Source organism: Neolamprologus brichardi, chromosome 1 (assembly GCF_056152115.1).
Source record: "Neolamprologus brichardi isolate AB-2024 chromosome 1, ASM5615211v1, whole genome shotgun sequence".
Taxonomy (NCBI): domain Eukaryota; kingdom Metazoa; phylum Chordata; class Actinopteri; order Cichliformes; family Cichlidae; genus Neolamprologus; species Neolamprologus brichardi.
Window position 1 is genome coordinate 15,576,227 of NC_142104.1, and position 25,955 is coordinate 15,602,181.

The following is a 25,955-nucleotide window of genomic DNA, read 5'->3' on the forward strand; positions in this document are numbered from 1 at the left end:
TGCTTACCTCCTTTCTTCCGTTTCCAGTGGCTCGTTCTTTCTTCATCTTTCCTTCCTCCCCTCCTCCACAATCACCCACTTTTACCGTCTCTCTTTTACTTCCCCAACTAACTCGTCTGTCATACTCTTACTCTGCCTCTCTCTCCCATGCTCTCTCTCGCTCTCCCCCTCTCTCTCCCCCCTTTCTCAGTCGTCGCTCGCTCGCTGTGCTGTGCGGACCTACCGACCATCTCTCTCCTCTCTTTCCCTAAATCTCTTCATCTCTCTGTCTCTCTCCTCCGGTCCTCCGGTCTCTGCTATGACAGCTCACACCAGCGGCGTGTTGCCCGATCTCAGACCATCAACCCGTCACCGGTTGTCCTGTCCAAACGTTAACATGGACATGTGTGTGGGGGATATTCGTGATTGATCTTCGGGTATTTTTTTTTAATATATAAAAACGAAAGAATAAGGAGGAGGGGGGGCGGCCGTCCTCTTTTACCCCCCTCCGCTTCCTTCAGTCAAGCAAAGCGGCAAGGTGGGGAGAGGGCTTTAAAATTAAGCCAGCTTGGATTTATTTAATAGCAAAATGACGGATTTAGGAACGCCAGAGATGCTGCTGATGTGGAGGAGGCTGAACGTGAAGAAAACGGGAAGGCTGAGACGCGACCTCCCGCTTCTCCTCTTGCTGGGGCTTCTCTTGGGGGATATCTCCTCGTCCAAGGGTGAGTTTTGGAGGTTTTCAAATCGCCTGCGTGTTTGCGTGCGCAGACATGCATTTGCGCGCGCGTGTGCCGGAGGATCACAGTGTTCGCAGGTTGGACTTTGCGTGTGCGCGCGCAGGCGAGAGTGAGGGACAGAAAGGTAATGCATGCAGTTTCGCTGCTGCAGACAGCGTTGGTGTGAGTGTGTGCAGGAGAGTTTCGCGTGTGCGTGCGTGCGCGCACGCTCTCAGCTCCGGGCATTGCGTGCATGCGTCCTTTTTGTGCGTGCGTGTTTGAGATACTAAGATGGACAGAGAGAGTGTAAAAGAGGGAGTGAGAGCTATATCCTATGTGCAAGCACGGGGAGTTAAGAGAGTGCGTGTGCGCGTGAGAGAAGAGAGCGTGCAGCGGCCAAGTTGGACACAATATTTCATCTGGGGAGTGTAGGCATGCTCGTTTTCAGGCCTCTGTGCTGTCCAGATAACCTCCTCTAAGTAAAAGAAGTGACTAAAATTTTGCATTTGAAGCAGTTAAAAGTCCTGTTTGGTGTGAGACACAGCTCAGCAACTAACTCAGTTTACAGTCTACAAATAGCCAGAGAGAGATTTTCATGTGGAGGGCATAAAGAGGGGAAATCCCATGCTCATAGTTGAACGTGATTTTTTGGAGTCGAACTCACATAGAGGAGCAGTTTTCTCACAGGCCGTGGAGTCTGATGGTATAACAGGGGATTAATGCTTCATGTCAGCAGCCAAGCAGGTCTCTTTTTATTTGGGGGGAGGGGGGCTGTGACCAAGAGTTTCCTGGTGCCACAGATAGATGAAGACAGAAAAAAGTGTTAACATTCGTTTCTCTGTTACTCAGGTCATCAATAGCTTCTCTGTGTATGCTTCTCCTCCCTCTCTTCCTCAGTGCTGGTCCTCTCTGTATTTTGTTCCCAAACTCCCCTTCTCACGCATGGACCCATCAGATCTTCCCCCCTCTGATGTAGATCTCCAGCTGTGCTAAAATTCTTGATAAATATATATGTGTGCAAGTAAGCTTGTTTTGTTCTTGTGTAAGCTGTGTTTTCCCTTAACTCTGATCTGCTCTGGATGTTTAATACTGTGCATTATATTGAGGGTGTGTGCGTGTGTGTGTGTGTTTTGGTGGTTGTATGTTTATCCATCTGTATTCTGCCATAAACACAGGCCATCAACCCAGAAAAAAAAGGGATTTGAGTAAATGTAAGACAGCGTGCGATTTGTGTATGTTGATAAATGTGATAGATGTGTTTTTAAGCTGTTTATGATTATCACCTGTGATTTATCTTTTGTCCCGATCTGTGCGTGTCTGTGCGTTTGATGCCGTGTTTATCAGCCTTGAAGTCTCTACATCTCTGCATCTCTCTTTGATTATGCTACTCAATTTAAACAAAGCGTTACATGATAGACTCAATGAAGCCTTTTGGTTACTGAAGAGTTAATCACACAGAAGTACAATGAGAAAATTAAAGGGCATACAGGCATCTGGAAAGACAGACGGAGGGGTGGCAATAATTTATTTCGTCAAACCTCAAACCCCAGATGGTTGCCACCCTTTTAAATGTGATGTCGCACTTTAAATTCCAACACAACTAATAATTGATTGTCTGGAAATGTCACGTAAAAATATCATAAAAAGTCAGATATGACTGAAGCTAAAAGAAAAAAAAAAAAGCCCAGGTGAAGAACATGTTTCTTTAAATAGTCCTCAAGCTTTTTATGATGCTTGTAATTTGTTTCATTATTATATTTTCAAAGTAATTTAGGAAAATGTTACCTAGAATCTCAGTCCCTGTCATTCAGTGATATTTGGTGTTCTACTCATAATTGCCCCATAATTTATTCTTGTATTCACGACTCCTATTTATTATGATTATTATCACAATTATTATTGTTGTAGTTGTTTTTGCTAGCAGGCTCAATTTTTTTTAACAAATATAGTCGAGATCAGAGCAACCATTAACTGGCCGAAATATTCTATAAATACATTATCATTATTAGGTTTAGTCTGTCAGTGAGATTAAATTTGAACATCGAAATTTGCATTTGAAGAACATCAGTTAATGATTAAATAAAATAAATATTATTCTAACTGTGTATCAACACTGTGTTTATTGGAAGCCACATCTTTTTTTGCGAAATGTCCAGTTCAATTATTCACTGTCATTATATTACATTCACTCGCCAAGTTACGTTTCCTTCATCAGAAGCTCAAGCAGGAATAAAGATAAATAAAAAATAAACTCAGCCTTTTCATCAACAGGTTGTTATAGCCAAGAAACGTCCAAATGTCCAACTGTGATGATAATTCCCATAAAACCCAGCTACTGCTTATATAATTGATATATTGTTAACGACACTCTACAGGGGACTGTACAAAAGACATTTTTGGCACACTCTCACAAACACGCACGAACACGCACATACACACACACACACACACACACACACACACACACACACACGCACGCTACTGAGAATAACATGTCTGAGAACTTCATTTTAGACTCCCACTGGGACTATGAAGCACTTGTTTAATCACTCGCGCACACACTTATACTCTTAAAAGAGCACACACACACCGACACACACGCCGACACACACACGCAGACTCCGACACATAGGACATTCCAGTGACTTATTTCTGCCCCCCTTTCAAACTGAGAACTGATTAAATGTCTGTGTTTTTTGAAGCTTTTTAATGTTTATCAGGACATTTAGCCCCAAATGCACGTACTGACACATCCACACTCAGACACACAAATGAAAGTATATGCGCACCGTGACAATTAGCTGACATTGAATCAATGCCCAACAACAAGATATTGGAACTAGCTGTCTGTCCCCCTGCTTGGCATACTAATATCCCACACGGGAAATGCACAAATGGAGACACACACACACAGACACACATATACTGTGAGAAGGTAGCTAATTAAAATAGAGCTATCTGCACAATCCACATTCACTTTAGAAACAGCAAAGCGAGGGAATTAGATGTATAGAAAAAGTGTGAAACCTCTTGCAGTGAAACTCCAGAAAGCATGAGAAAATGTGAAAGAAGAAGTGGGTGTATATGTCAGACGCCATTTAATATTATGTTAACAGTATTTTAGAAGACCTGAGCATGGAGTTCTTTATTTTTTAACCTTGGGGACACGGACGTGCATGCGGTAAATGTTTCTAAAGCAAAGTCCACTTACTTAGCTGTTCCTAAATCTTTCATTCATGGCCTACATCATCTTCAGTGAATAAATTTTGCTCAGGTGTCAGCCCTGGCTAATGATTTCTCTCCATATGCAACCACCTGTTATCTCATTACTGAGGCATAAGGGTATGACATAGAGATGTGGGGAATAGTTAAATAAGTGAAACTAATGTTTGTAATGTTTATCACATACATTTATGATGCATGTAAATGGAAGGAGCGTGTTAATATATGAAATGTTGGCATAATGGAATACGACTGTGTAGGAGAAAGTTACATTTTTCAATTGTTTATATAAAGCTATCTTAAAGTGTTTAAATATAAGCATTTGTCTTCTGCCTATGATTGATAAATACAGTGAGTTAAAATAAATTGTTACTTATTTTGCCTGGAAAGTAGGTTTCCCTTCTAGGACGAATGCAAAATCAAAGGTTATATATTAAAAACCAGAGTTGAAATGTCCTGATTAGTACTGACACTGTCACTCACCAGATGCTCTGCATTTGTCCAGACTGTCGTAGCTGCATCTCAGTGACTGTGCATATGCAAAAGCATGTGCAAGTTTGTGTCTCTGTGCTTGTGCTGTTCATTATAAAAAAAAAAACTAAGCACCACCCTACCAAATTTTGGCTTTTTGATATACTTGGATAAGAAATGATTTGAAACAGTCTGAATAAAAGTAATAAAACAACCCATCAAGAAAAAAAAAATTGCTTTTTCAATTATTTATTTAGCAAAAATATGAATCGATGTAATTTAGTCTGTTTGGAAAAGTGGGTACACTCATGGCTTCAGAAGCTATTGTCCTCTGTAATCGAAATAACTTCTTTTTGCTGCTTTGTCCACCAGTTCCTGACATTGGTTCTCTGGATTTGTGTCCACTCTTAAGCTGAAAGATATTTGAGGGTTTTCTTGTATGTACTGTAATCTGACAAATATTTCCATTACAGTTTTCCATCACTTCTTCTCCTGAAAAGCTTTGCTCTGTTACTGTGGCTAAACAAACACCTTTGATTCATCTGTTCAGAACACATTATTTCAAGGTCCAGTGACTTAATTTCTAAAATCCTGTGTGGTAGCCATATCAGATGAATACAAACACACAAAAACTGAAAATGGTCTGCGTCACACATTAATCAGATTTATAAAACCATGTGTACATACACCTGTAGGCTTTTTTTAATCACAGTTCACAACCATAAATGTTCAGTGCATTTCATTTCGATGGATATTCTTCCATTTATTTACTGCATCCATTATCCGTTAATATGGATGACTTGTTGCTGTACTTATATATTTGCATCTATCAAACTGGTCACTTAACAACTTGCCAAAACAACCGTATAGTTTCCCCACTCTGAGATATTTATTGAAAATTAAACTGTTACAGTGACAGTGGCTCATATTATTGCCACGAGTGATAATGAGCATATAGAACGTAATGATTTTGTGAGAATAATTGGTCATAAATTCCAACCGTTTGTGGCAGAGAGCTGCCCCTCCTTGAGGTCTCTTCCTGTCAAAAGGGAGTTTTTCCTTCCCACTATCACCATGTGCTTGCTGAGACGGATTCATTTGATTGTTGGGAATTTTCCTGTATTCTTGTATGGGCTTTATTTTCAATATAAAGCAATGTGAGGTCTGCTGTGGTTTGGTGCTCTATGAATAAGATTGAATTGAACATGTATAGTATACTATATAAAATCTGTGCCTTTCATACTATTTTTTGATTCCCCCCCCCTTACTTCTCCTGGTACTTGGTGAACTCCTTCCTACTCCCTTTCCTGTTCTGGTCCACTTTCCAACTGATCAGCATTCAAACTGTACAAACTGTCATCCCCACCAGGTTACGCACTGTTGGTTTTTTGAAGGACTAACCACCACACCACCGTGCTGCCCACAAATAATAACTCTGCTGGTTTTAATGCTAGTGATAAAGTGAATCCAAGTGAGATATGCTTGGATTCACTTTATCACTTGGATTAAGTGATCTGCAGTAAAATTAAATGTATGAGTTGACAGATCATTATAGGTAAAGTGATTCAATATTTTTTTACAGTCACTCTTGAATTTATGACCTCACTATATGCATTATCAAATTTCCCTTTCTCCTAAATGTTTGTGATAATGAGTCACACAAGTGAGCACATTGTTCTTTTAAGTTTATCTTTATGGATGGGATGGTGCATATATCTCTATCAGGCCGAAATTCTGTGCACGTGAAACTTTATTATAAGCGGGGGCACTAGTCTTTGCCTGTGCCAGGAATCTATTGCTTTGCTTTAATGACGCGTGTGGGCTTTTTCCTGACACACCCACCTTTCAGGTAAATTTGTGCATCCCCTTCCAAAAGACTTCAAATTTTATTTTCCACTCACTGGGGTTTCCTGTGATTTCTTGCACAATGAAAGGATTTATTTTTTATTTCTTCCCTTGGATGTTGAACCATCTTTTTTGAAGGCCTTAAAGTAGCACATCAAGAGAACACCAGACCCTGGATGTCAGAGGTTTGAATAGGTCAGCTTCCACCTGCTACCACCTAAGGCATTTTTAAAGCTCCACCCACATGTGAAGCAATTTGTTTGTTGCTCATTGCTTTGTAGTTGCAGTTGGTCCTGCTGAAGATTCCAGTCACTGAATTATGAAAATAAATGAAATTTGTAATAACATAAAAATAAAATGGCAGTTTTACATGCTGCTGCTTTGCACATACTGAATTTATTCATAGACACTATCCAAAAATGATCAGAGGTTTGTTTATGTAAAAATGTAACAATTTCCATGAGATGCACTGTTTTCGCTCGTGACATTGGAGTTTGTATTGTACATTTGCATGCATATCTTTATAATTTACTGCTTCATTTGCAAGAGGAGTACTGGAACAATTATTACATCCCACTATGCTTGCGTAATAAATAATAAAAAGCTATACACACACACACACACACACACACACACACACACACACACGACGTTCAGGTGTTCTCTGGTGTTTGTTTTGTAATTGATTCCCCTCAGTCACACCAACACACATTTCAAATAATCTGAGCTTGAGACACTGCAGAAGAGACCCTTTACGTGTCGGTGCACCTGCAACAGACAGAGTGAGACAACTCATTGAGTGCTGATGATTTTCAGGTACTTAAGAGTCCTTCTAGATGTCCGGAGAGACCAGAGAACGCACACACACACACACACACACACACACACACACACACACACACGTTTCAATACAGTTAACTACTGAGTACACACTTCAGTGGAGAGGAACGAGGTGGCGTGTGTGTGAGAGAGAGTGAGGCATACATAGAAATGTAACAAATACTGTAATCTGAAATTTAAATATGCATATTTATGTGCATGTAGAACATATAAAGGGAAAAACAACAGAAGGCGCTACTGGGTCATAGCAGTTAATTATTGGCTAACATACACAATAGATGTTAAATATATATGGGCCATTATGCTTGTTATGTTGGAAAGAAAAAGTCTTTCCTTTTTAGCCATCCATCCTGGTTTGAGCAAAACGAGCAAGTAATCTGTCTTTATAGTGTTCAAATGACAGAACTTTTAACAGAGCCATGGCCTACATACAGTACACTAATACAGGGGGGAGAGGGCAGTGAAAGAAAGACTAAGAGTGGAAATGAGAATGCATATGAAGACACAGAGAGAGAGAGATAAGTTAAGGAAAAAGCAGAGAGCAGAACAAGTGTGTGAGAGATTGGAACAGAGAGGAACAGGAGGCTCTGCTATGCTATGCAGGGGGAGACAAAGTGAAAGAGAAAATGTATTCCCCAGCAGACGCAATTAATCAGGAATGACTTTTCCATCTTGTGCTGCTCGGCTAGTAATGTCTAGCATTAAGTAATGACATCATAACCATGTCTGCCGTGAATTTATAACTTGGATGCGAAGGGAAATCCGCCAAACTGACCTAAAGGCACGGTCACACAGGGCTCTGAAATCTGTTGATATTAATGACTGGACTCAAATATTTCATGCTAGCAGTAAATAGTGCATCACACACAGCAGAATCTCACATCTATCTGTCATTTAAAATCTGAGAGGACAGCATGAAAAAAGGGAAATAAAAGCCCATGTGTATATCATATGGAATGGCTTGACAGACCTCAAAATTATGAGTACTATAAAAGTGGTGTTGCATCGCTCGCCCAGTTGTGTTTTACCACCCATTTGTATGCAAGGATAAATGTCATGTCTAGTGTAGTTTTTAAGCTCTTCTTCAGAACCACCATGTTAATGGTAATGCTGAGTAACAGAGACCACTCAATTCATCTTTTTAATAGTGTTTTGCCTGAATAAATGAAATAAATCCAAATAAAGTTCTGCTGCATGCCATTAAAACCCCAGATACATCATATAGCTATCAGCTGCAACAAACTATGACACCCTCAATTTGCATCATGTCTTAAACTTTGCATTCGGCTGCTGCGGAGTTTTTAATGCAGCCACGTTCGGCACAGCAGTTTGTTGCTGTTTTCCTGCACCTTGTGGTGCAGACGCCTCGCTGTGGTGGGAGCTGAGGGTTATTTCATAACACAGGATTACTCAGCCAGCCAGCTCTAAAAATAAGCATGAAATGAACCTCTCAAATGGAGTTCATAATGAAAGATCTGTCGGCGTGACTACAAGACACCCATGAAAACTAATATCCAAATTTAATTTGACAGATTATTCAGTACATCAACAGCTATGGTACATTTTTTAACCAATTCCAGTAAAGTTCATAATTTCCACTGCTTCCCGTTCATTTGTCCCATTAGTGGCCGTGCAATGCATGCTGGTAGCGGCGGCTCAAATAGCAGTCCGCCACATTGGCTGCGTCATGCTTCACGCTTCTTCTAGAAATGAACAAACTTCTTTTCACAAATGCAAGGGCAATTTAGGAAATGTTTTTAGTTGAGTGACGCATTCCCACAAAAGACGTGCTCTAAGTGTTAAAGTGCGTGTTACCAAATGAGGTTGAGAAGTTCTTTTTTTGTGCCTTCTGCAGCCCTGATCCTCCGGCACAGCATCAGCACTCCTTGAACTGGGATGCTGAGGGTTTTTTCATCTAGTTCCTTAGCTGGTCTGTGTAAACTATTCCTCCCTGCACGATTCCCCATAGCTATGAAACTTAAATAACCCAGATAAAAGTAATATGGTAATTACTAAACCAGGTAGGGAGAATCATTTTTTGATGACAGTGCAGGGTGAGCTGGTAAGAACTGGTCTGAATTCAGTGATTTACTCAAAGGCACGAGTTTGAATAACTATCTCATATCGAATGAGTGTCAATCGTGTATACCCTGCAGCTTCGAATCTGCTGGTCTGGTGAAGCCACGATGAATTTAAAGGCTAATGGGTCTGTCAGTGCGGCACGTTTGCTGTTTTATTATTTCCGCTTTGCCTCTCTGTTAGCATGACATTTTCTATAAGCTGTAGGCTAATAGCTGGCTAGCAGGCTAACATTAAACAGGCTAATGTGTCTGTTAATGTTACATTAGTGTTATTTCAGTTTTTTTCTCTCGCTTAGTTCCATGGTTTAAGGGCAAAGTGTGCGTGTGTGTGTGTTTGCTTGACACTGGGAGAGCGTACCTACACTCCGTGTGTGTGTGCGTGTGTGTGGGGTGGTTGCGCGTGTGTCGGGTATTTATGAGTGTGTGTGGATGTGCGTTCTACATATGGAGCCAATGAGTTACATTTCCATTTCAAAGCGACGAGTCAGCAGCAGCAGAAGCCACTTTCATCCATTAATGTGATTTTAGGGAGAGAGCGAGACAGTGAGACACACACGCACACGTACACACACACACACACGACCCACACGGGGAACGACATAAAGCCACAGTGATAATTACTCTCCAGGTTGGCAAAGGGTCCAGATTGTTTATTAGTGTCTCTGTCTCTGTGTTCCTCTCTTCCTGACAACCACCTCCCATCTCCCTGTCGTCCCTTGTTTTTTCCTCAAATTATCTGTACCCCACTCATCTACTGAACAGTCCAGTGTTTTAATGCCGCTGTCAGTCACATTAACAGGGTCGCTGAGTGTTGCAGTATCATTCTCTGTGAAAATTTAAAAAGTCTGCAGAGGATGAAATGTTTTGAAGAATAAAGCATCCGTGTGCGAAAGTGTTTGTCTTTGCCTTGAAGAGAAAAATGCTTAGAGTTAGGGTTAGAGCCGCGTGTGTTAGGGGGATCAGTGAGGGGATTACTTTCTGCTTGAGTGCCCTTTTGTGTGTAAATGTCCGTGCGTAAGCTAAAAGAATGCATGTGCCACCGTGTTTAGACATCATTTGGTGTATACAGCTTTTCTGAGTGCAACCATGCGAGAGCAGTACAAGCTGTGTGTCATATTAGTTTTTGTTGTGAGTTGAAGTGAATGTGTTAGTTTTGAATTTGTTTATGCATGTACGTTAGCTCGCACGAGTGTTTATATTTGCTTCTATGAGGGCGCCCATGTGAAAGAATTTGTGTTTATGTACTTACGTCTGGAAGTTTGCGTGCGCAGATGAGCGCAGGAATAGTACAGCGTGCAAATGTAAACTATGGAGCTGTAGATAAGAAGGTGTTTTGAATAATTCTGTGTGTGCTTGCATCGATAACCTGCGTCTTTGTGTGTGAACTTGTGTTTAGACATTTTCCACTCAGCGTGTGTGTGTGTGTGTGCGTGCATTTGAGAATAAATGCACTAGCCACAGGCTATCGTTGCTCCAGTAGCATCGTTCTTATTCTATCCATTTTTAATGATTGGTAATGGTCGCTAGCAGTGTTGAACCTACATCATGAGGACGCAGCAAAAAAATGGTCCCGTGGTACACGAAGAGAACAAGACGGAGGAGGTAGAAGAAGGGAGGTTGGAAACTAGTTCTGAAAGGAGAGGAGAGAAGCTTGGAGGGGGTGTTAATAGATGTTAGCTTCTGGAAACGAACATCACAGGGGGTACTGTTGAAAAGGTCCCACGATACAGTGGGATGCCGCAGTACGGCTCTGCAGGAGGGACGGTGGGTGAGGAAGAGTGAGGGAGGAGGTGAGAAACAGGCCAGAAGGCTTACTGACTGACTGTTTGATTTACTGACTAAATGATGAACTGCTTGTAAACTGACTGACTGACTTGCTGGTTGATTGGTTGTGTTACAGGCAGGCTATGTGACTGACTGGCGCAATTGCTGAATTGTTGAAGACTTTTTACAAGGTATCTTTGTAACAGCAGAGCAGGAGAGAAGAGAAAGCCGATGGAGAGATAGAGCAAAGGCAAGACCTCTTAACTGTGCTTAAATACCAGAAAACAAGGGTTGAAATAAGTTTCCAGAGTCCAAAGGCCAAACCAAGTTCTTAGCACATAATGGCTGTTTAATTGTTGCTTGTTAAATTTAGATTTTATTTGTTTCAATTAACCACCACAAAGTGCTTTATTACCAAGGCTTTCTTGCGCCATCCTTGAAGGAAAATGCAGGATTGCAGCCACCAAAATGTCGTTGAATCAAATAGAACAAAATTGAATCAAATTAAACTGGTAGCACTGTGGAAACATTGGAAACAATTTCTCAGTTCAGGTTAAGAAAAAGATTAAAAAGGCTTACGACTGATGTTCTGAGGTCTTCATGCTATGCTGACATCCGAAAGTGTAAACTGAGTATTATTGCCCTGTCAGCTGGAGAGGAAAGGCAAAGAGAGGAGTGGGGAAGTGCAGAAAAATGGAAAAGAGTGGGAAATTGTGAGTGAGTGAGGAAAGCAGGGAGGGAGTTAAGGAGAAAATGGTTGAATGAGGAGAGGGGAAATAGGAGGAGGAGGGAAGGCCTTAAGCAGTGTGATAAGGAAATAATAAAGGGAAGGTTGTAAAATGCTCCAAGACTCCAGCTGTAGCAATATCAGCTACACACATACAGACACATGCACACACACACACCGTGTACTCCTGTATTTGTGGGGACCCCGGGCCCTCAACTTAACCATTAGCTTATCCTTAACCATTACAACTGAATCCCTGAATGTACAGTTCATGATAAATATAGACGGATACTGTAAATGTTGATGCCTTTAAGGGAAAAGCAGGCTACTGCATATAAGGATGTAATACCATACTTTCTTTGAGCTGCGTCACACTTGAATGTTGAGTCATCAAGTAGGTGAAAGTATTGTAGCAGGAGACACTTGCTGATGGTATGAACAGTTTCAAGACTCGCTTGACCAATAATGTGTGAGTTCATAGCCTAAATTTAGTTTTGTAATAAAGTGCTGTGATGCCTGTTTCACTTGTGTGTTACTTTTTCTTTTAGTTGTTCTTTTAATTATTTGACTTTCTTAAATTGTGTTTTTTATTTATATCTTTTGTATTTTTATCATATAGTTCCAATGCATAAACGTTGTGTCAGCTTTTAAGGTGCTTTATACACAGTGTTGGGGAGTAACGGAATACATGTACCGCCGTTACGTATTTAAAATACAAAATATGAGTAACTGTATTCCGTTACAGTTACCGTTTAAAAAGGTGGTATTTAGAATACAGTTACTTTGTTGAAATAAATGGATTACACGGCGGTACTTCCCTGTTTCATATTGTGGCGGGTCAGGACTGTTTGGGTTTTGTTTGACAGCTACGTTCTGTTGTTCCAGGCGGCAGCGTTACGGTTGCCATGGTTACAGGGTGACGCCCTCTCTCTGTGTGTTTCCTGGGTGAGAGAGCGCCTGTTGTTGTTGTGCTAAGCTAATAGGCAGAATGCTACAGGTATAGCTCTAAAGAATGTAGCATCATAGGCAGTGTAGTCCGTGCTGCAGGGAGAATGGACTGCCATACACGTTATGTGTCTGTGAGCGAGGGAGGGAGAAAAAGGAAAAGTACGAGCTGTCATCGAGCAAAAACGGGAGCTGGAAGCATGTAAATATAATAATAACCACTGCAGCCAAGAAGAGTGCCTGACGAGCCCAGTTGTAAGTAAGCTATTAAGACTCGACTGTACACCGTGTTCGTGTTTTCCTCCAAAAACAATAAGTTCCTTTGGAGCAGCCTTTCAACGCCTCTCTCTGTCTCACAAGCAAAGTTGACCCAGACAACAAAGTAAAGCTAGTTTTCGGCTATGAGCCCGACACAGAACCCACCGTATTAGCCAGAGGTCCCTTTACTACGGTTTGGAGCCGCGGACCTTCAGTAACAGTAATAAATCACAGCAATAGTACATTCATGTAGTTGTAAACAGCATGATAATATATTAAGTAATCAAAGTATTCAGAATACGTTACTCTCATTGAGTAACGTAACGGAATACGTTACAGAATACATTTTGGGGCATGTATTCTGTATTCTGTAATGGAATACATTTTAAAAGTAACCTTCCCAACACTTTCCTGTCTTTACACAGCTGAGGAAGAGTATTTAGTTTAAGTTAGCAATGGAACACCCGAGCTAAGTAACCAGTGTTATGCTTAAGCGTGGTTGTCCAAATGTTTATTAAGTAAGATTAATTAAGGGTTTCCTATCAGACAAAAGTAATTTTAATGAAGTGCACACACTGATTCAGATGGATAATTGCCATAAGGACTTGTTATCACTGGAAGAGGGTGCTGCAGCTCTACAAGGAAAAGAGGAGCTAGATAGTTAGTGGATCATGGAATTTTAGTGCTTTGTTACATCTCACATTAAGAACATTATTTGGAAAGTGTTTGGGTCATAACTGAACTTATTTTTTAAATTGGTTCATGAAATTAAAATAAATTCAGTCGTAGACATTTCAAGTTTACTTTTTACATGAATGGTTTTTAAGCTCCACAGTTCCAGCTTGCTTTAACCAGCCATTAATAACATTAAGCAACATGAGTTCAGTAATGACACAGGAGCTACTGTACTGTGGACTGCAAATACTACTACTACTACTACTACTACTAATAATAATACATTTTATTTAAAAGTGCCTTTCAAAACACCCAAGAACACTGTGCAGAGCAAAAAAGACAAGCATAAAAGCAGGAAATAAACACAATAATAAAAGAAAGTTTAAGAGCATGGAGAAGTTATCTAGAGGCTATCTTGAAGAGGTGGGCTTTGAGGGTGGACTTAAAAAGGGGGAATGAAGTGATGTTTCTGAGGTCAGGGGGAAGGGAATTCCAAGGTTGAAGGGCAGAGTGACTAAAAGCCCTGCCCCCCATGGTAATAAGATGAAAGGAAGGAACAGAAAGAAGGAGAGAAGAGGAGGATCTGAGGCACCGGGATGGGATGGAGATCTGTACCAAATCAGAGATGTATGATGTGGAGAGAGAATGAATAGCCTTAAATGTATAGAGGAGTATTTTAAAATTAATGCGAAAATTAATGCTTGTCGTCTTCTGGCTGCTTCCTTTAGGGCTCACAATAGCAGATAATATGCCTCCATCTAACTCAGTACGGAAACCCCATTCTTGATGATCTGGAAGTTTGACTCGGTGAAAAGTTTTTACCAGATGCCCTTCCTGGTGTAACACTCTCCATGTATCTGGGCTTGGGACCAGCACTAGGAGTGTACTGGCTTGTGGCCCAGTGGCTGGGTTAAATGAAACTCATCTGCCGTGACACTGTTTCACAATGCTGTGACCCGGATTCGGACCAGGGTTAGCTGTGGCCACACTGCAGAATACTAAGCACTTTACAATTACAGCCAGCTATGATGAGCTGACTCTGAATGTTTGTGTCATGATATATATCTAATGATGTGTTATTAGATGTAAGTTCTTTAAGATATCGTCAAATCCTTGGTAATGATTATAGTGAGGAGACTAAAATAAAGTGCAGTGGCTTGTTATGATATTAAATTGTAAGGCTCAACTTCTATACAGCCCAGTATTGTAATAGTTTTAGAGTAATTACTGTAGAACAGTTTCATGCCAGACCGTCTTCATCCCTGGGGTGTCAATTAGGGCCGTTTCGTCAAAACTGCTGGTGCTCATTTACACACAACTGGGTTATAGCATAAGAGTTCTTGGCTCCAACTTTCTTCACTTGTCAACATGGAGTGTTACTCCTGTGAAGGGGCTTGTTTGAACCCAAATCATGTTTTATTCCTAAACATAACCAACAAAGTAGCTTTTACATCCTAAACCTGCCTAAAATGAAATTCAAAGAATGTAGAGAAAAAAACACCCACTAGGTCCCGATGGGACATGAACCACAGTCCTGACTGATAACCCTGCAAACTGTGCTTCCACCACCTCTCCAGCCTCCTGTTGTAGGTCTCTGAAAAGGACCCATTATCTTTCAGTTGCTGATATAGCTGCAGCACCAAAGGACACAGGTGGCGTCTGAGAAACTGCACTGGGATGAGAATGCATGGTTTATGTGATGTAGCTACTATTAATGTGTTGTAACATACCAGAGAAATATTACGGGCACTTCTATCACGGTCCCTGGGTTTAGGGTTTAGTGAGTTCATGGTTCCTCTTTCTTTTGAGTATGATTCATGTTTGAGTTTCACTCTTTTTGAAATGTAGGGTTGTTTACACTTTCTGGTGCTTTGTTTATTATCCCTCCCCTGTATCCTCTGAATGTGTTTAGTCTGTTCTTTGAGTTTTGCATTAAATTTTTTGCTCCTTGGGTTCTTTATGTGCTCAGTTGTTCACTTTTATAGTTGTGGCCTTGAAGCTTTTAGTGCTTTTAGTTTTTGAGTCTGCATCTTGTTTAGTTTCCCATAATATTTTGATGCCTAGTTTCTCTGCATTTAGGTTTATATGTGTTTAGTTCCCCTCCTGTTTAACTTCCCTTGTTACGTTTTGTGTATATATTGGCTCAGCCTTCCTTTGTGCTTTGTTGTATTGTCCACTTAACTGTGAATCCCCCCGTGGTTCCCGAGCTTGTGTTTCAAGTGATTTCCGGATATTTGGATTTCCTGGCTTTTCTTTTCGTGTATTCTTGGACTTGGACTTTGTAATCCTTCGGACTTACGGTATCAGCATTAAATACTCACTTTCAGTTTGGCTTATATTTTCTGTCTCCTGCTCTTGACTCCTTAAAATTCATTTGCTGATTATAACAGTCTCTACTTAACTCTTTACCTCTTAAAAGGCTACTAGGAGTAACCTTTGAAGCTATTTTCTGTTATATTTCTGGCCTGCTTATCAAACAAAATAAAGAAGGGTGGTCTCCAGGTCTTGGAAAATCCTGTTCTAATGGTAGTCAAACCACATCTTTATTGATATATACTGTGGTGTCAAAACATGTCATTAAGAGTACCCGGGAGGTCATCAAATGCTGTCTTTATAGAATAAAGAGTTAAACACCCCTTTAAGGCGAAGTTCTGTATTTTGGTTGCTCTAAAAGTTGTCAAACATTGCGTGTATAGTACACACACAGAGATCTGTATGAAAATTGATGTTGCACTGTCCTTTACAGGCCATTAAATCTGAACAATGGCATTTGCTTACTTCATGTCTGACAAACCATAGCTGAATTACCGGGCTTTTCTGCCTGTCATCCTGCCTGTTTGTTTGCCTTTAAATCAAGCAAACAAACCATCCTACGTTTTAAGGAGTCCAGAGCCAGAAATCTTTTCCCAATGTTGGAATCCACAGAGAAAGCAAAGCAGAGGAGAAAGAGGATGAAAAATAATGCAGGGTGATGGATAATAAGCAAATCCCAGTTGCCTTGATTTTATTGATGTATAAGTCTAACTTTTTTTTTGGTGTTTTTGAAGTCAAATTTGTTCTAATTCTGCCAAAACTTACCAGCAAAGACATTATTAAGCCCCTTTAGCATGTTAGACAATAAGCTGCCTCTATAACGAGTTTCAAGTACTGCTTCCTGAATGTCAAGAAGCAAGCAATTCTCTCGACTCTCTTTCTCTCACCCCATTTTCTTCCCTTTGCTTTCCACTCATCCCTTATCTCATCTCTTGTTTCATCCCTCTGCCCTTTTCTCCCTCCTAATGTCTTTCCCCCTTCTTTCATCCATGACGCTGATTCTTATCTCTACATTTCATCCTTTGCTTTGTGTATCGTTTGTCTGCTTTTTCTTCTCCCTGTCACTCAGTCTTCTGAATTTTCTTCTTCCCTTTGTCTCCACTCTCTCCTCACTTTCATTGCTCTCCTCCTCCACCTTCTCCAGCTATTCCCTCAATGTCTGTCCTCCATTTCTTCTTCCATCTCTCTCTCTCCTCCTCTCTGTCCCTCTCGGCCCTCACTTTCTCACCAACTTCCTCTACCTCGTTCCTTCTCACTCTGCTTTCCATTTCCTTGTGATGTCTCTTACCCCTGCTCTCTCTCTGCCCTTTTGAGTTCTTTGATTAGGTTGTTGGCATTTTCATTGAGATGTCTGTATGACCACTGAAATAACTCATAGTCTCATCTGCTCTCTATCTATTTCTCCACCTGCTGTCTCTTCATTTTCTTTAACATCTGCTCATTTCCTCCCTCTCTCGTCACTGATTTTTTGTTTTCTCTTTTTATCCTCTTCCTGTGCTACTTTCTGCTTCTCCCAGTTTCTACTTTTGCTCTCTCTCTCTTTGCCTCAGTACCTCTTTCTTATATTTGCCTGCTCTTTCATTTTCTGCGCTTTTTTGCTCTCATTTCCCCCTCTCAATTTCCTCTGCCGCTTCCGTAGATCATTTGTCTAAATGTCAGATGGCCACATCACCCACTGTTGGTATTATAAACAGCTTTTTGGTCAGTAACACAGAAACAGAGACACGGGGAGCTAAAGAGTGAGGTGGGGTGAGTGTGCGGTGCTGGTGGTGGGATTACGCTGACGCTGCAGTTTTCTTATGTTTCTGGCCATAAAGAAAAAGAAGAAGATGTTTGTAAATAGAGTGAACAGGTTTAAAAATTAGGTGGGGTGCCAGGTGGGCGTAAGAGGAGGCAGAGTGAGAGCTTATAGAGAAGAAAAATTAGATAAGAGGAGTGAAAGGAGAGGACTGGGGAGAGGCGAGAAGAAAAAAGCAGGAGGAGAACGAGCAAAAGAGAAAACGAGAGGGAGAGCCTGCGTGTCTACATGCCTCTAATCTGTTGATGGTTGAGGAGAAGCAGACAATAAGCCATTATCTCTCCAAGACTTAGCTACTGCCGTATGGCACTGCATACTGCCAGCGCCAAAGCAGCTTACGGCACAGTTACTTTCCCACATAAAGTAACAGGATAGCATATCAAGACATCATATAAATAAGGAACATGATAATATATCAATACCCACAGCTCAACAATGATAATGATAGAGTAAATCCAACAGGTAAGAGAGTGAGCTAACGCTCAAGAGTCTAATGAGGAAAGAAGCGTATGTCCCATGATGATAAATGTGCATATGGTAAAGGAAAGCGAATAATTAATGTCAGTATTAGATTCACTGAACAAGTCAAGAAGAATGATCAAATTAAAGCTACACATTGTTGACAACTACCACATATAAACATGTAGAGAGATTAACTCCAATTAAACTGTTGCTATAAAGAGATTGGTCCCCTGGCAACATCTGGTTGCTAGGGAAAATGTGTATTCCCTGACCGGTTGGCAAGCGGTTGCTGGCAGTCACTATTTGAAATTGGCTGTTGGGGGTATATGGCACTTCACCAAAAATCTGTGCTTTAGTTGCTAGCAGTGTGCTGACGTCACCTGTAGTTTGCATAGAAAATGTTGGGTAACATAGATAAAGACAGTACACTTTCAAATTAAATATTTATCATTACTACTGCAAATGACATATTTCAAAAGGTACAACTTTCACTTCTAGTTTGCGTCAGTTTTTGCAGTTTCGCTACTGCTTCGAGAGTACTTGGGGACAGTTTGCAGAAAAATTGGTGTCCCTACAAAGCAGTTACCAGATGCAGCATCCTTTTTGTAATGTTTTTCACTTAGTGACAGCCAGCAACCTCCAGCAACTACTTGCAAAAAAAAAAAAAAAAAAAAATCATACATAATTTATTATTTAATATTTATATCCCGGCATTCCAATCAGCTGGACATATCATTTTAATGAACTGGAAACAACACAAAGCAGACTGTTTCTTTATGAGACCCGGCATACAGATGAACAGACAGAAGTGATGGGCTTGAAGTACCCTCCATTTGGTTTTTGTTTTCCAGTGTTGCACATCAGACTTTAATGTGCTTAATGTTGTGCATCAAGAGCCATAAACCTTAGTTTCCCCTGTATTACCATTAATATTTAATTGTGAACTTGATGCACCTCCATATGCAGTTAAACCTGAGTGATTAAAAAGTTAATGTACTTCCTACGGTTATAATGTTTGTGTTTGGTGCTGTGTGGAGACACATGATATCTGCAGTGGCCTTTTAGGTATTTTATTTGTGGTATCCCTGGAGGTTTTGGGGGACATTAGTTAAAGTCGTTGCAACATTTAGTCCTGATGATATGGGCTGTGTAACACTGAATATTGTATGTAAGATAACTTACCTTTGTATCCATACTGCTCGTCGTGCAGATGAGTGAGAAACGCTGACGAAATGGTGTGTTGTACAAATGCAATTGCCAAAATTACTGTAAGCTGCTCTTTAAAAAGCAAAGCCATCCTTCCAGTTTGTTGCTCTGCCATTTTCCACAGTAAGTGGGAGTGCAGAGAGAGGTGAGGCTACAGTACAAAATGAAACATTTAAAGCTTCACAAAGGTGACATTAAATTGCACAGGTGTTCTTTGATATTGTGTCCATCCTCTTTAAGAATGCATGCATTTCGCGATGATCAAAAAGGATAAATGTCTCATAAATATACATGAAAAATCCACATTTACTGTCTTATAATCTCTTTCAGGCTGTCTTCCTGGCTCTAGAAACAGGAGGAAGGCCAGATTTGACACCAGTGCTGTTAAAAAGCTGACGTCACTGCACTGACTAAGACAGAGAACAGAGAGAGGTGTCACATAGCCAACCTGCTCCTCTCCTCTCCTCTCCTCTCCTCTCCTCTCCTCTCCTCTCCTCTATCCCCTCCCTGTCTTTTCTTCCATCCTTTCCCTCTCTTTTCTTCTCTCCCTCCTTCCTCCTTTCCTAATTGCACCAGGCACTTTGTGGCATCCAGTAGCCTGCTGGTGTGGAGTTGTTTAGGGGACATGAAGAGCTTTCTAAATGATGGCTAAATTTAACTAAATGACTTCCTCCACTCAGATCTAATATAATGTCCTCCCTTGCTCCTCTCCTCTCTCACTGCCTCATCCTTTTTAGCCGTTGTCCTTTTCTCCTCCTCCCTCTCGCTCGCTCTGTCCTAAAGTGTGATTCTATTTCTCAATTTCCCTCCCAGCTACCGGCTGCCTCTCCTATTTACCTTTTTACATCTCATTCTTTCTCCTGATCCCATCAGTCTTTTCTGCCTTCACTTCCGTTCCACTAATCGTTTTGTTTCTTCTACGTTCTCCTAGCTTAAAAGGGTTAGATTGCTCTCTGTTTGAAGTCTTAATAAGGGGGCTCTGGTTGAATTTTCTTTTATTATTTCAGGTAAGACGGCTGCCAGTTGTCAGTCTGCCTGTCTATCTGTCTGATCGATCCACTTTGTCCCCATTTCTGCAATAATGTGCCTTTGACTGGAAGCAGACTAATTAGATGATAGATCCTTTACCTGTGAATTATGGTCAGTAAATTGGAAAGGGATAATTGCTTGTAGATCAGCAGTCAATTGTGACTCAGACAGCCAACCAAAGAGCCTTTTTGTGGTACTCTATTCATCCACTAACCTCACTGCAATATCCCCTAATTACCTAATTTATTTGTATAAGGGATATTAATCATTAGATTACCAAGTATATTACGTAACCATATAATTTTGTCATAATATAAAGTAATATAATGTTATGTTGAGGCACTAAATCATATTTTCTAATGTAATGTAACCCAATTACCATATTTAAAGTTTTTTGATTTAGTTTTTGATAGTTTCATATATTATAATGGCTCAAGATAATATAATGATACTCTTCTTTCATAATATAATATAAAACAGTGTGTTGCCAATGGGAAATAGCACATTATTTGTGTGAAGAGGTGATCCATTCTAATCAGACCCATTTACATTGTAGCATAAATTACCAATCCAGAAAGCACTTTAATTATATTGAATCACCTCCACTCAACAGACACCCTGGAAAATCCAGGTGCATTTGCCGTCCTTGTAAAAAAGGATCTCCGGTTCTGATGTTGAAAGTTTACAGATTTCACTGCCAGCTCTGCTCTGCTTTCGTATATCTGGAAAAAAAAGGAGGCACAGAAGTAATAATTCTGTGAAATAAATGGAAATTGTGAAGCTCCCATATATCTTACAGGTTGATTCGTGCATCTGTTACATACAGTAAGCCACAATGCTTCACAAGGGAATCAATCTGCGCACCCCGGCCCAGCAAGCTATTTTCTGTTCTCACAGTCTGCTCTGTCAACATGACTGATATGTTAATCACAGTATTATTTGTGGCTGGACGTGGAAATCATTTATCAATACATCACATCTACAACGTCATTTAAAATGTGTGACATGTTTCCTTGTTTTAATAAAACACAGCATAACAACTTAGATTGCTTCCTACTGGATCCTATTAGTAATTTGTGTTTAAGACGACTGAGATCAGCCATTTGAATAGTCTATATTTATTAACTGGCCGTACGCTACACTGTCGTGTAAAGCCGTGTAACACTCATTAACAAAGCTGAGGACGTTTAGCCTTTGAAGTCATCATGTCACATGTATCAGGAAAACAGAAAGAAACATCACAAAATATATCATGAAGGCGCCAGCTCACAATGTTTGCTCAAAGCATCTTTTAACTATAGCCTCCACCTTACATACTCATGCACCGTGTCGCCGTCTCCTCCTTAGAATATGAATGGATATAAAACATATTGATTGCTGGCTGTCACTAAACATAAAAGTATTACTTGAGACTATGTGGCCTTTTCCCAGCATGATTATTACACTGAATTTGGCATTTTATAGATGTGGTGATAAATTTTACCATAAAACAGAAGATGAATACAGTCATTAACACAGCTCTTATTCTTAAATGTCACATCTGAGGAGACCATAGCTGCACTTCCACTTCATATTTGCATGCTAATGTACTTATATTGTGATACACTACACTATAGAGGTTTCACAAATACACCCCACTTCAGTAGTAATGGTTGAACATGACACAGGAAGCGCACATGTGACAGCATCGCTAAAAACACAAGTTAAAGATATGGCTTAAATCATGGTAACTCGGTGACAAAGTTTTTTACTTTTTCTCTCAGTGTGCTGTTCCCATTGGGCAACAAATCACAAGAATAGCACGGGGCATGTAAGCTTATTCCCAGGTGCTGCTGCTTCTCAATGATTAGACCTAGAAGGAGGTGTATTTACAGCAGAAATAAATTAAAAAAAAAAAAAAAAGAATAAAGCCACATAAAGGTTATAAAGCACTACTAAATATAGTGGCAAACTGGCAAAGTTGGCAAGGTCAACTGCAGTGTGATCATCACTGCTGTCAGTGAAAGGGATGTCAGGCATCCAAGTTGAAATGGTATATATTTAATTCATACTTGCATTTCAAGAGTCTGATCTTTTGCCTGTCTTTGTGTGTGTGTGTGTCTTTAGTTCAAGCTTACATAATTTGTAAGGCCACATGATTTGAAAATTGTCACATATCGGTCAAGATAAAAAACCATCACTGCAAACATACCGTACCTGTGCATACCTCATAATGCATGCAAAGTAAGTCTGCGAGTCTGTCCATTGCAAGAGTAGCAGACCATGACAGTTTACTTTGTTCTTGTCATCTAACCCTCATTGCCTGCTCTTTCTTCCACTTTAGAAAGATATTACATAATGAAATAGTTAAAGACGTCTGGCCAGCTGCACAGCTACTCCAAATAAAACTGTCAGTGGCCATATGCAGTATTTTCGATTCCCACCATTCCTTTCTTTTTAATTTCATTGGTGTCGCGATATTGCCGAGGATAACCTCCCTTACTTTCAAAATACTCTGGATGTTTTGTATATCATTAGAGCCGCACTCAGCCCGAGATATGATGCTTCTCAGAGCATAGATGCGAACTGTAAAGTCACTGCATACAAAACAGCAATGACATAATCACAAAATAACCACTGATGCATGAGTCAAAACAACTGTGCACCCACTGCTTTTTTTGGCACTTAAACCACCACTGATTTTATCTAATAAACATTTTTTGCTAGTTTGTCTTTCAACACATCACAGCTCCTTTGTAATCTGTAATCAACATTTTCTCATTGATGACTATGAGATATGTGACAGGGACCCATTATACTCATTGCCCTATTTGAATGACAATAGGCCAAATTATCTACGTCCTTACTCGGCCTTAGTGTGGCCCTTCAGTCTGATACTAGCTTTTTTTTAGCACCTCTGCTTTAATCAAACTTTCTTGTGATTGGCTGTTGCTTACAAACATAAAGTTTGAACAGCAAGTGGGAAGGGCTTACGTGTTTACAGCTAGAGCTGTGTGGCTGAGGTGACCAGCTACAGTGGCGGTCCTAGCCTGTTTGGCGCCCTGGGCGAACACTCCCTCTGGCGCCCCCGCCCCCCCAACCACACACACACACACAAAACATATTAAGGATTGTACAATAACATAAAACTGTTGTACACACACAAACATATGAAGAGAGAGAGTATGCATAGTATGCAAACGGCTACCAAACAGCCATCATAATACGTCATACAATGAGAACAGGACAAATCAACAATTGACAATGACTCATTAATATTCAAATCTGTAACATAATGTATTGTTTGGAGTTTAGTCTGTTACTGTTGCTATTTTTACCATTTCTTCTTGGAGCAACTGTAATGCACATCATTTCCTTAGGGATTAATAAAGCATTCTGATTCTGATTGTTTCAGGATGACCTGCCATTATCCAATCACACATCTGCTTACCTGCATCTTTTGCTCGTTTCTCCTCCTCTTCTTTTCTCTTTTTTCTAAACTGAGCACCTGATGGCTTTGAACTTTTCTTGTCCATCTTCCATTGGTTTTAATTTTGCACTCCAGTATGAACACAAATCCCCCAACCCGAGGATCACCACAACATAACCTAATAGACCTACACCTTAGTTCACAGATTCACTTTGTTTATTTCTGGTTTATTTCTGAGATTTCACACAACCCAGGATTCAAATCATGAATACATAATGGGCTTGGATTTACAACATTATAAATGAAATGTGCTCTATTTGGAAGCAGCCGGCCCCTCCCCTTTCGACGGGTTGTGTGTGAGACTTTAAATCATCAAACTGTAAATTTTAAATTTTAAATTGTTATTAATCCCTTTACCCCGAATCCTAAAGTTTATATTTATTTTCTTACTCTTCTTATATTTATTGTTTGTTTACTTGCATTGCTGTAACTGGAGCCTCGTCGTCTCGTCTCTCTATATACTGGACTGTATGTAGCGGAGATGACAATAAAGTTTACTTTGACTTCAGCAGCGAGCAGGCGCGCCGAGGGCTCTCGCTCACTTTTCGTGTATAGAATTTCGAAAAAACATCGGTGCAAATTATAAGTCTGTATTATAATGTCTGGTGTTTTCATGTTTGTTGGTTTGTTTTAATTTTGTTATATTTTGCGAGTTGGTTATTAGATGCTGCTCTAGCCGGTCAGAGAATCCCCCGCCGCCCCGCCCTCTCCTCCCTGTGTCGCAAGCAGCAGGCGCACCTCGCAAACGAAGGGCGCCCTTACTCCCAGCAAATGGGCGATAGAAAACCGATTGGTGCCTGTGCCATTCCCAATATGCGCTGGCTGACGTCGGGGAAGCATGAGTACGAGCATTTTTTTTTTTGCCGATGCCCGTGATGCCGCCCCCCACCACGATGCCGCCCCGGGCAACTGCCCGTGTCGCCCGTATCTAAAACCGCTACTGACCAGCTAAGTTTAAAGCCTTAAATCTTAAACCTTTAATTCACCTGTCCACAAATTCCTGCCATCTAACCTGTTAATTAGAGACCTTACTAATGTGTTGACTGCATATAGAAAAATTATATGCCCATTGGACTGTAGAGATGGATATTGACAGGATGTTATTGATACTTATTCATTATAGATTTTGCTTATTGGTTCCTGGTCATTGAAGAATGTCAGCCTTCAGTGAATTTCAACCAGTAAATGATGTCTGAACGTGATCACGATGTAGAAAAAAGGTTTGACTCAGGTGTTCAAGAGCTCTGCCACCAAGAGTTTCCACTGAGTTGTTTTGGAATACACACCTGCCATAAAAAGATGGGGGTGTTGATAAAAAAAAAAAAAAAAAAGGAACTGAAAAGCGTGGAGGCATAAGATTCAGAAGGATTGGACAATTTAAAACTGGTCTTCAACTGGAACCGTTTTTGAATCCTTTGTAATTTACTGTGTCGTATGAGGTGCTGTCCAACCCGTTCCAAGTGGCCACACCTTACAGGCAGGGCAGAAAGCATGGAGTTATAGTTTCCCCCTGGCTGAATCACACTGCACGTATGATCGGTGCCTTTCCATTTCTGTCTCCTGTGCACATCGTTGTATTATCAACACGATGAATCATATCAGGATCCTTCTTAACAGGCTCTCCTCTAAGGAATTTATGGTGTTGTGCAAAATTGACAGAACTACTTGTGTGAAGAAATGAAAAAAAAAGAGACTTTCACACCTCTGGACCCTTACCAAATGCTGTTTTACAGGGCTGAATGGGATTTCAAGAGTGGGAGGATTGTTGAATTCAGGCCTCCATTTTTTTTTAGTCATAAATTGGATATTGCTGTCAGAAAGGAAAGCATTGTTTTAAAATGCTTTAACAATTTTCTGCAACTCTAAACTGAACTGAAACTGAAGGAGTAGTCACAGTGGAGTTAAACTTCTTGTTCTGTTAACCCTCTCAAGGCAGGCGTTGCATATTTGCAACAGTTAAAAACTAACAACCCGGTTACCCCACATATATATTTTATGAGTTTTTTTTACTCAGAAGTACCACTGCAGGACTTGGTTGTGTTTAATTTGAGCCTTAGAGGGTCAAATGTTTTGTAAGATTTTGTGCAACATTTTTGAAGCAGATGCATTTCTCCCCCCAAAAACGAAGAGGCTGTAACTCTCCTAAAACCTT

General features: G+C 40.4%; 1 protein-coding gene across 2 annotated transcripts in view; it reads left to right on the forward strand.

Annotated features, from left to right (window-relative positions):
• Positions 1-449: 449 nt before the first annotated feature.
• LOC102783723 (CUB and sushi domain-containing protein 1-like) overlaps positions 450-25,955 on the forward strand; it is a 448,866-nt gene continuing 423,360 nt past the window's right edge. For both annotated transcript variants that reach the window (XM_035905239.2, XM_087837652.1), the window contains exon 1: positions 450-704. In XM_035905239.2, the coding sequence (XP_035761132.2) occupies positions 569-704 (136 nt within the window). In that variant the 5' untranslated portion in view covers positions 450-568. The remainder of the gene's footprint in view (positions 705-25,955) is intronic.